The 11985-nt window shown below is 37.5% G+C and overlaps 1 protein-coding gene across 6 annotated transcripts; it reads left to right on the top strand.

Annotated features, from left to right (window-relative positions):
• The first annotated feature begins 734 nt into the window (after positions 1-734).
• Positions 735-11985, top strand: tnnt2b (troponin T type 2b (cardiac)). Of its 6 annotated transcripts, none has more exons than XM_017480613.3 (15): positions 735-802; positions 1068-1110; positions 1267-1277; positions 2653-2694; positions 6119-6139; positions 6358-6384; positions 6493-6514; positions 6602-6662; positions 6869-6985; positions 8345-8422; positions 8498-8605; positions 8693-8805; positions 8970-9060; positions 9380-9420; positions 11770-11985. In XM_017480613.3, exons 2-15 carry the CDS (start codon positions 1082-1084, stop codon positions 11807-11809), a joined length of 801 nt encoding a protein of 266 aa, XP_017336102.1. In that variant the 5' UTR covers positions 735-802; positions 1068-1081; the 3' UTR covers positions 11810-11985. The 6 variants fall into 6 exon arrangements, with proteins under 6 accessions (XP_017336102.1, XP_053539688.1, XP_017336104.1 ...); XM_017480614.3 differs by having other exon boundaries at positions 762-798; XM_053683713.1 differs by lacking the exon at positions 6119-6139.

Raw genomic sequence — 11985 nt, 5'->3', positions numbered from 1 at the left:
GAATCAAAATGAATAAATTTCAACCATTAGCCTGTATCAATGTTTGTGCATGTGTATACACTGTACTTTTGTTAATGTATATACTGTATAAATGTATGTTAAAAACAACCATTAGGTTATTTGCGCAACAAATGACAGCACTTTACATGCTTAAAATATAAAATTCCCTTCCTATTTGATTATTTCACCCACCCAGTTTTGACAACATCTGTGAATCAGGACAGGAAGCCATTTGCATTTTTCATGGCACTTTCTTTTAGCTTGTAAATTAAATTAAACAAGCTTGTGGTCTAAGTACTTCATTCTTCTTGTATATGAGGCTACTGTGAGCTGTGGACTGTCATCACTGTGTCCAGTGACAGATCAGAGGTTTTGGAGTGGCGTCAAGTAGCCATGTGGCCTAAGCTCACAATCTCCCAGCCTCCCCTGATAGAACTGATAGAACCCCCAAGAGCCATATGTACTGTAGCTTCAAATCAGCCATCCACACTTCATATCTTCCCCTCTAACCCTCTTCAGAGCAGAGCTGAGACAGAGAGCCATGCTAGGTGGATTAGTTCATTGCTGGCAAGCTGTGCATAAGATGTATAAATAGACACATTGGATTGCTATTGTTTCCGTACTGAGGCATGTATGCACTCATACTACAGAGTGTTTTACTAACTATGTAAAGCCCTAATGTTGGTCATGTGATACAAGGACTGTTTATAAACCATTTCAGATTTGATTCAGCATTCAGACTGAGTCAGGGGGTATTGTAACCTTTTAAAGGATCCCCTAGATCTACAGAACACAAAGGCAGGTAAAACCAGATTCAGTTGTCTTTATTCCTAATTACTGTGGCTTTAAATGCATGAAAACTTTGTACAGGTCATACAAATCAAATATCATTTAAGTAATTGGAATTTTTTTGATGGTATAAAAGTTTCCATGTTGCTGATAATCGTTGTTGTTGTTGTTGTTGTTGTTGTTGTTTTTGTTGCTGTGGTAAACTATAAAAGTAATGTAATAATATGGAAACTTGCTGAGGAAAAGAAAAGCAAACTATTTATCTTTATGTGAAACAGGTCTTAGTCCAAATATGTCCAATACAGAAGAAGTTCTATACGAGTAAGTACTAATGAACTATTTCAGAATGTTGTTGTAGTTCTTAAATATCCACGCAGAGTTATTGATTATTAACTGTAACCAATAATGGATATTACTACAGTGTGTGGCAGCTAATCTAAAAAAAAATTATTTTCTCATTTGTTTCTGATTTTTCAGGGAGAATGAGGGTAAGAAGCTACTGCAATATCATTGATACAACATCACATGTTGCAAGCGCTATATATATCTTAATCAGAGCAGAATGCATTGAATACAATGTGACCGATCAAGACAGACAAATAAAGCTGATACAGCAGGAAAATAGGGTTGGGATACTGTATCTGTTTATCATATCACTGGTTTCCTTTAAGCATGGATAATAATCTGGCAGACAGCTTTGTAATCCTGCCACAACAGGACCTTCAGACAACATCCATGATAGAACACCGCACCCACTGGATCACACGTGGACTACACTTTCCACAATGTCTGTTAGAAAAGACTGAGCTTTTTTGCATGGGTGTGGTTTTGTTTGGGCAATGTCGGCTCAGCCCAGTCAGGAATTGCTGCAGGTTTTGGCAAATGAACAAACACACAGGAATGAAGCATTGTGTTACCATACGTGATCTGTGTTTTTTCCTCATGCTATTTCTGAGCTCAGAGTTGTTTCTGAGTAAGGAGTGTATCTTCACGACTTTCTCGACTGTAATGAATCATAACAATCCTAACTATGCCACAAAAATCTACAATTTACATAATAAATACGTTTTCCCACTCATCTGTAACAAAACACTTATGACCATTTATACAAGTCTTCAGACTCTTTTCTAACGCCTTTGCTCTTTCGAAGTTGTTTCTTGTTACCCAGAGAAACCATGTTAAGGTCACTAAGCTATCCAGTTGCCATTTTCTTCTTGGCACACAGTGGCAATCCAGAGGAGAATGTAATTGTAACCGTTCTGCTCTGGTTAGTGAGAAAAGCAGCTTTGTGTTGGGAGAAAGAGGCCGAGCTAGCCGAGGGCTCTAGAGAGAGGTGCTGTTGTTAGTTGCACAATGCTAATCTCAATCCATCTCCTGCTTTCAATTCTCTGTAGACAAGCTCATGGCTACTGCCCACTTTCTCCTTCAGTAGAAGGCTTTCAGAGTAGACTTTTCAGTCTTTTGTCTCCTGTCTGGAATAACTGTGTCATATGAATAAGTTTCTAAGTAAATTGTACGCTAGCACATAATATTCAGCTTTTGCTGTTCTCTTAGACATGAGTTGATTTGTATGCATTTTGTGGCATTATAGTAATATTTTTGTGTGTGAGTGTGTGTTGTCTGTAACTTATAGCAATATACAGTACAAAATGCATTACTTCATTACTTAACATTTTTCAACAGAATTCTGCCGCATAATGCTGAGCTTCATTGTCAATTTGTTGCCTTGTGTGTGTAGGTGTGTGCATTAAGTGTATAAATTTGTTGGGTGTGTATGAGCAGGACTGGCTGAATTTTCTGGCTGTAAAGGATGGCTAATGTCTCATTGTGCTCATATCTGCTCATATCTGCTTTTTTGCACAGAGGAGGAGGAGCAGGAGGTGGAGCAGGAGGAGGAGGAGGAAGGTAGAGCAGCTTTAGCTAATGCTAATGAAGCAATGGCTTTACTAATTCAAACAATGATCAGAAAGCTGTAAAGCTCTGAGGATTGTCACAAACAACTGAAAGAATGTACAAACAACTGAAGGAATGTACAAACAACTGAAAGAATGAACCTGCACAGTGCAGGTCATAACCTGGCTGATGAGTGGAAAATCTGTGGTGCTCATTTGGTACAATTCTCTTGTTTGTGCTATATATTGAACACATTTGGGTTTGAGATAAAAAAGACTATAGCTCAAAAGTTCAGATTTTTATTTCCTGATGTTTACAACTAGATGTGTTAAACAACTTATAACATGGCACCTTTGGAAAATTAAATTAAGTAAATCAAGTAAATGAAAGTAAATAACACAATATTTGGTTGCATGTCCCTTGCTTACAATAACTGCATTAAGCCGGTGACCCACTGACAGCACCAAACCAGTGCATTTTTCTTTTGTGTTGCTTTTCCAGGCTTTGACAGCAGCTTCTTTCATTTGTTGTTTGTTTTGGGGGAAGTTGGGGGTAGTTCTCCCTTAAGTCTCGTCTGAAGGTAAAATGCTGCTCAATTGGGCTAAGGTCTGGTGATTGACTTGGCCACTTTAAAACCTTCCACTTTTTCTCCCTGATAAAGTCCTTTCTTGAGTTGGCAGTGTGTTTTACTGTAGATCACTGTCTTGCTGCACGATGGCGTTCCTCCCGATTAATTTGGATTAATTTCTCTGTACATTGGCAGACAGAATGCTTCTGTAAACTTCTGCTGCTATCATCATGAGTTACATTATCAATAAAGATTAGTGAGCCTGTTCCGGAAGCAGCCATCACTTTGGTAGAGGTTAATCTTAGTTCCACAACTTTTGTGGGTCATCTCTGTATTTCTTTGTGAATTCCAATCTGGCCTTAACATGTCTGGTTGTTACTACACCAGTGTTTTTTTTTTTTTTTTTTTTTTTTTTTCAGAACATTCCAAATTGTTGTATTGGCTATTCCCAAAACTTATGCAGTGGCTCTAATCAATTTTTCTTCTTTTCTCAGCTTCAAAATAGCTTTCATTTCAACCATAGACAGCTCTTTGATCTTCATGTTGGTTTATCCTTTTTAACGACAAATGGAGCCTTCACAAGTGTAATCCAGGGCTCAAATCATGAGTAAGCATTCAGAGCTATTAATTGTATGAACAATCTAACAGGGCACACCTGGGCAATAAGAAACACCTATCAGTCACCTGTTCCATAATTTTTTTATCTCTTGAATTATGGGTGGGTTCAAACAAAGGGTGCCATGTTCTAAGCTGTTTAACACATCTAGATGTAAATATCAGTAAATTAAAGTTGAAATTCTGATCTATCATCTCATATTCATCTTTTGGTCTTAAACCCAAATGTCTTCAGTGTATAGCAAAAGCAAAATAATTGGCTGTTCCAATACTTTTGGAGGGGAATGTATATACAGTGGAGTCCAAAAGTCGGAGACCACATTGAAAATCTGGCATTAAAAGAAAAAAAATTAAACATACAATAAAAAGAAAAGTTTAGAAATTTGAAAATTCTTAAACAAAAAAGGAAATGTACAACATCTTGAGTATTCAATATCCAAGATGGTGCACAATTTATATGTCTGATTTTCAGTGAGTCTTATCCCTTCCACTGAAGCGCGTGTTCAGACGACACGCAGATGGATTTGATCTAACAAGGATCATCAGGTTTTATACAAACTTGTGGAGTCTGTGTCAAAAAGCGGATAAATACTATGAAACTCTGAAATTCATGTAAATATTTTTAAGATTCTACTTTTCAATCAATGTGCTGATAATACCATTTGTAATGAAAACCTTTGTATTAAATTGAAAAAGAATGCCAAGTAGAAGCATAGGAATTTTTGGTGCAAGTCATGGTGTACAGAAATGATGCAATTTACAGGACAATTCCAGTCACAGGTTAATCACTACTGCTGCGAGAAAACACAGACATTTCAGGCTATACAGGAATGACGGTATCAAGTATTGAATGAAGGTTGAATTCTTTTTTCTTTTTTTTCTTTTTTTTGCACACAGTCAACATTTAAATATACAAATCAAACCTATTAACACAACAAATAGCCAAGAACAAGATAACTTTCCACTAATAAAAATATTACCTTTCTGTGTCTCTGTTACCTCGACTTGTTCTTCACTGTCTCGATTAGGCTGCTCAGAATCGCTTGCTTTTAGGAAGAAACTTTTAAGAGAACTGAAAGGATTACCGGTAGGATTTGCCGGTGTTAACATTATTTAGCTAAGATGTGTACTTTGCTAGCTGTCTAATTTTCTCGTATTAAAGAGAACTGAAAAGGATTTAGCAAACTACATGAATCTCATTTTAATTCCTGTCTTATTTTTTGAACACAACCACTGTAGCTGTGATTTTCTAGAAAACAGCGATTTCACAGCAGTGGCTATATGAATTAGAGGCTAGCAAAAGGTAATGAAACAACCCCCAGTGGCAGCATGCTAAATTTAAACAGTGACCTTTTTCCTATATATTTATTTAAAGACGCACAAATTATTGAATAACCGGAGGTGTAGAAAAGATCTTTAATTACTATTAAAAAAATGATATGAACTTTATTTACTTTGAAATTTCTACACCTTTTTACTTTTTTTTTTTTAATCAACATCAACATCAAAATTCCTACCTAAATTTCATGTTTGAAAACGAATATTTGGTAATTGCTGCAAAAGAAATCCATCAGAAATCCAGAAATCCATCAATCTTGGGAGTCCAAGAGAGCAAAATTGGCTGTGCCCTGTCAATCACAGTGACAATAGCCAATTGCAGGCATGTATGTGGAAGAGGGTAGATAGCACTTTTGCCCAAGATCTTTGTATGGTTCTATGCATGCCATTCATCTGTTACAGAAATAAAAAAGGTATTGTTGTTTTTTTTAAGTATGTAGTTCAAATTGCTTTTTCAAGCAGTTATTTTTATCCTTATATTAAAACTTTTTAAGGTAAGAAACTCTAGAACGATTTGTTAGATATTCCTGCTTATTTCTTTGACCTATGATAAATGATCTGCTAATTGTTATTACAGCATTGGTCTTTGAAATAGCATTATTACAAAAGGCTGGATATATGCAAACATACACATTTTAAAGGATCATGCTTGAGCTAAAAAAAAAAAAAAAAAAAATGGATTACAAATAATAACCATGACTTCTTGTAGGAAATTTATAGGTGGATATTCATGCTGTGATTACTTTTATAACCTGTCCTTGCAAAAATTACACCTAGTTTACAGTCTGAGCCTATCTATCTATCTATCTATCTATCTATCTATCTATCTATCTATCTATCTATCTATCTGTCTATCTATCTATCTGTCTGTCTGTCTATCTAGTTGTTAATATATTATATGTGTGTGTCTAACAGCTCCCAACAGCACAGCCAGCGGTAAGCCTCTAATCTTTTCCCCCAGTCGTCACAACAGTAAACATTTGTTTTAACGGTAATGAAAACCTCTGCCTCTTCCCTTTGAGTCAATTATATGAGCACATTATTCTTGATCAAAGCTACTTACAGCGTTTTATTACCTCACTGTTGGGCCTGTGTTGGTCTTGTCCTCACATAGTTATGAGAAAACATTACCTAGAGCCTTTCTCTTTCTGTAGGTGTGGCCATGGAACAGGGAGAGGAAGGTTAGGAAAGCAAATGAATTTTACACTTTTATGTTTTTTTAATGGATACCTCGGTTTTCAGACTTTCTTTTCTATATCTTTCTTCTGCATAATCGCTGGGTGGCACAGAGGATGCAAAACCAAAGCCAAAGTGAGTGACTGTGTGACAGAAACATTCAAATTTCAAATGTTTTAGGGGGGTGAAAAAACTTGTTTATTGTTATTTTATGATTTTCAGATCTTTTCTGCCACCCATGGTCCCTCCCAAAATACCTGATGGGGAGAAAGTTGACTTTGATGTGAGTACAGGTTGAAGCATGACTGAACATTTCATTCTTTCTAGTCATGGTGTGATTGCCACTTTTCAGTTCCTTGGTATAAATGTGTAAACAAAAAATACTATTCAAAAAATTGGACAATTTTGACAGTTTAGAGCAGATAGTACTGTTTCTAATACTGTATTAGTGTAAAACTAATAAATAATGTTCTGGTATTGGTTGTGCAGGATATCCACCGTAAGCGCATGGAGAAGGATCTGACAGAGCTACAGTCCCTAATTGAGGCACACTTCGAGAGCCGCAAAAAAGAGGAGGAGGAATTAATTTCCCTATCCAGTAGAATGGTGAGTTACAGAAAGATGTATTTTATTTCAAGTCAGGAAAAAATTAGGGGATGAAACATTTAAAGTCAAATGGTCTGCACTTATATAGTGCTTTTTTTTTTTTAACCTTAGTGGTTCTACAAAGTGCTTTACATTGCTTCTCACTGACCCATTCACACACACACACACACGGTAGCAGAGCTGCCATGCAAGGCACTAGCTTGCCATCAGGAGCAACTTGGGGTTCAGTGTCTTGCCCAAGGACACTTCAACATGTGGAGGCACGTGGGCTGGAATTGAACCGTCAACCCTACGATTAGCGTACAACCCGCTCTACCACCCAAGCCACAGTTGCCCAGTGCTAATGGACTGCTTACAACAGGGTTGCTGAAGGATCCCTGGTAAAATACTGAGCTCAGGTTCTTTTAACATGTGAGCCCTGGCCAAGTCAAGCACAATAAGTACTACAAACAACATGCTGCCACAGAACCTAACAAATAATACTGATAACAGCATCTGTGACACTAAAACGAATATTTCAGTCATAGTAAGGTCTTTCTTATAAATATCTTAAATTCTATTCATGAGATTACTTAAAGAAGTTTCTGTATGTCATTCTATGATGATGGAATGCTGTAACTAAAACCTGCTTTACCAAAGTACGATGTCATCGATGGAACATAAAAACGAATGTAACTATAAAAATGTCAATTATACGTCATGTTTTTTTTGGTAGCAATACAGATGAATAGTTCACCAAGAATGACCTGATATACAAACATACTCCAGCGTTAGCCGTCTGTGCATTGAAAGCAGACGGTAATCACTCATTTGAGACGCGACTATGATCAGTATACTGTAGGTTCAGGCATTTTTATGAACCTTAAAGTTCATATGGTAGCCAGTATCCAGTGTCTTCAAAGCGGCATTTGAAACATGCATGAACAAAATATCATCATAATCTAAAACAGGTAAAAATGTTCAAAGGTTCAACAAGTTTTCAACAAGTTGTGGAGTTTCGGATTTTCTCCCTTTGTCTACGTGAGTTTCCAATTTCCTCCCACTTCCTAAAATCATGCCAGTTGGTGAATATGCTTAATCGCCCCTAGGTGTAACTGTGTGGATCGGTGTATGTGTCTGTATGGTGCCCTGTGATGGACTGGCGCCCCATCCAGGGTGTGTTCCTGCCTCACACCCAATGTTTTGTGTAATAGGCTCACCATGACCCTGACCAGGATAAAGTAGTTACTGAAGATGAATGAATGAATCATTATCATTAATTATTCAGCCGCTGCCCACTGAAGGGCTTTATTATTCTGTAGTAAAAACTTTTTTTTTTTTAAATGTTGACTGACACTTGTATTTTATTCTGAAAATGAGGAAAAACGACGGGCAGAAAGAGCAGAGCAGCAGAGAATCCGTGCAGAAAAAGAGAGAGAACGTCAGAACAGGCTGGCGGTGAGTCAACACTTTTGATCAGTTCAATAATCAAGAGTTTAGCCACAGAAAACTAATATGATGTGTATACTTTAGGAAGAAAAGGCACGGAAAGAGGAGGAGGAGGCAAAGAAAAAAGCTGAAGAAGATGCCAAGAAAAAGAAGGTTCTGACAGGTTTACAGTTCACCGGGTACCTGCAGAAGGTAATGCTCGTTAATCCTCTCATTTTTGGGTGTAGCTAAGTGACTTTCACCTGGCCGATCTTGATCATTGTCTTGATTTGCTAACAGACAGACAGACGGGGAGCACCGAGGAAACAAACGGAGAGAGAGAAGAAGAGAAAGATTCTTAGTGAACGGCGTAAAGAGCTCAATGTTGAAGACCTGAATGCTGAGAAGCTCAGGTACACTACAAATGTCCAACTGGCTTCAAAAGAAATAATTCACAATTTTGCTGATAATGCATCTTTAAAAAAAAATGTATAAATGCTGTAAAAAGCCGCAGACAAAACTACAAGGTCATATCAGTGACTGGTTCATCCTGTTTATCATGTGTCATGTCATACAGAGAGAAAGCCAACGAACTTTGGAAGTGGATGTATCAACTGGAGGCAGAGAAATTTGAACTGCAGTACAAATATATACGTCAGAAATATGAGGTAATCGACTGGCTGTGAAAGTAAATCTAATATAACAAATTTAAAAGGCACACTCAACAAAGTTGTTAGCCATGTAAGGCAGTTACTGCAACCTCTTTTGCTAATTTTCACATGAACGTCTGTTGACAGCGTTATTAAAGCATAACTCATGCAGGCTGTGGCATTCACACCTAAGCCAGACTTGGCAGGACTACCTGGTTCTGCTGTATATCTAGTCCCTGGATTGCTTCCCAGCTATTTTAAAGAGACGTGCATACTTTGTGTAGAGGCTATGTGCCATATCTCTGTTTCAGTGTCATATCTCTGATTCTGTCTGTAGGTCACTGTTCTGAGAAACAGGATCAGTGACCACCAGATAACGTGAGTACTTACGTTTCATAGTGTTTTCGTCATTCTTTAATCAAACAAAAAGATATCTCCTCACTTAGAGTAATGCACTGACTTCCAACAGAAACCATTTCCCAATTGGTTTCCTTCAATAGCTTGTTTGCAGTCACGTGATTCTGATGATGCGCGAAATTCAGATGAAGAGCAGGATGGGAAAAGTAGAATGGACGAGATGGAGGAAAGTCCGTACTGTACTGGTTTAGATACTATTACAAGAGAAAGGTATAAACAGAAAATCACAACATAGGATGGACGTGATCCTCATGTTATGAAGAGGAGCGACTATTCGACTGAATTGAAATACTTGCCTCAATCGAGGTGGTAGATATAAGCAACTGTTCAGTTACAGGAATACAAACTCAAACAAGGACAAGAAAAAACAATTACTTTAACTTTACAAAGTACAGAAACAGCTAATGTTACGTAAACATAAACATAGCATATGTAAGTTGTATAAACTTACCTTTAAGTTTGTGATAGTGCTTATTTGTAGAAAATCACTTCCTGCCCTCTGTCTGCATTTCGCGCCACAGCAATGACGTGATGTCATGTGCAAACAAGCTATACAGTGACAGTTAAAGACAGGCCCTGGAAGTGTTAAGGCTCTTCTTCTGTCTCTTTGTGTTTGCCATGTTCCCGAACATTCTGTTTGAAGTAACAGCTGGCGTTCATTATGCCACGACCTCTGAACTAGGCCCATCGGGACTAACTACACACAAGCACGGTGTTAAATAAAGGTGTCTCAAAAAAGAAACACGGCATGGAACACACAGAGAGACATTCAACCTGGGTGGATACAATTGCAAGGGAAAGACAGAGAGGAAAGACAGCTGAGAAGCCACACTAAGCCGTGTGTGAAGTCAGGCAGTATAATTATACCAACCAGTAGTGCAAAATAAACCACAGAACTGGCATTCAAAACACCAAGTCCTCTAAATCAGCTGGACACCCAGTCAATGTCCCTAACACAAAGGTAACAATTTGCAAGTGTCAATGCACAGGTGTGTATTTTTTCATGACATGACCCATGAAGGCAGGATGTCATGCTGGGTGATACCGCCGTGAACATTGTCATTTCCATTTTTATATATGAAATTGACAAATGTACTTGACTCATAACAGATCTGTGTCTGCTTGCAAAGGTGACGTGTGTGTAGTCACCACTAATTTACTAAATAATGTCTGGTTCATCCCGTTTCTTCCCTTACCTAATAATGACTCTGTTGCCTATTGTTTGGGTCTCAGGAGGAGCTGCTAAAAAATTCCACTTATATTCTGCTCCATGTTGGATGACCTTGGTACAAATCCCAACTTCAAAGAGGATTAAGATGTTTCTTTAGGCCTCTCCCATGGTACAAATGATCTCTGTCATGCTCATATTCTTCTCTTTTTCAGGGATATGTGTCAGAGGTAGATCAGAAATGTGAGAGAACCTAGAGCCTGTTGTAGGCAGGCTGGCACAGGGCAGGTTGATGAGTGAGTGATTGAGAGAGAGAGAGAGAGAGAGAGAGAGAGAGACAGAGATGACAGCAGCTGTCATCTTGAAGTCAGAGATAACTAGCAAGGTGACTGATTAAATGTTGAAATTCCATCAGAATCATCATTTTGGTTGAGGTTGAATAGTCAGTGCTAAATAATATTCTCGATGTTGATCATTCGTTGCTTTTCAGTGTTTAAAAGACAAACAGTGAATCAATGTTGATTTTCGGTCAGCTTCATTTCCCCCACTGGAAATTTAATAGCAATCCTCTAATTGTTTTAAGTCACTTTGTTATCTAGTTTTTCACAGTCTGTACACAAGATCTGCAATCTGGGTGTGTAGTCAAAGGTCAAGGGTGTGGTCCTTCCTTTTTTTTATTTTATTGCTGAGATCAGACAGAAGTGGGGCGTATGCTAATATTTTAGCTGGAGGGTGTGGCAAAGATTAGAAGGATTGGGAATTTGTAAAAAAAAAAAAAAAAAAAAAAAAAAAAAAAAATTAACAATAGAGCATTATCGTTATAAAGTAAATAATAAACTTTCCCTTTAATAATATTAAACACTACACAACTGTATTTTTGCATTTCCCCCTTTTTTTTTTGACAAAACAACATAGTGCAGGATGCTATGTACATCAAATCATTCTTCAAAAACAGTAATCATATTGAACAATTTGTAAGTTGGAAAGTTGATGTCAGTAAGGATTATATTATTTTATTGACTGCACTACTCCTTGCTAACATTTTAGATTTTTGCTAACATCTGAACAAGAGTTTGGACAATGCTCTTTTTTATGTGCCTTATCAGTTATTTTCTTCTTGCTATACTTGTCTGGTCTTTTAGTACCAAAGGGCCCAGGAGCAAGAGAGGTTTGAGAAAATAGACGGCCATCACCAGCGGAAGGTTTTAACGTGTCAACGTTACAACGTAACGTGTCAAGAACATCACTAGTGTGACAAATGTGACCATATTCACATTAGTATCTACACATCCATAACCTCAGTTGCACATTGTAAACCAATAAATCATGATTAAAGTTGTTGTCTGTTTCTCAAACAA

This window comes from Ictalurus punctatus, chromosome 11 (assembly GCF_001660625.3).
Source record: "Ictalurus punctatus breed USDA103 chromosome 11, Coco_2.0, whole genome shotgun sequence".
In the NCBI taxonomy this organism is placed as follows: Eukaryota; Metazoa; Chordata; class Actinopteri; order Siluriformes; family Ictaluridae; genus Ictalurus; species Ictalurus punctatus.
The sequence above is the reverse complement of the archived record's forward strand: the minus strand, read 5'-3'. Positions and strand labels throughout refer to the sequence as shown.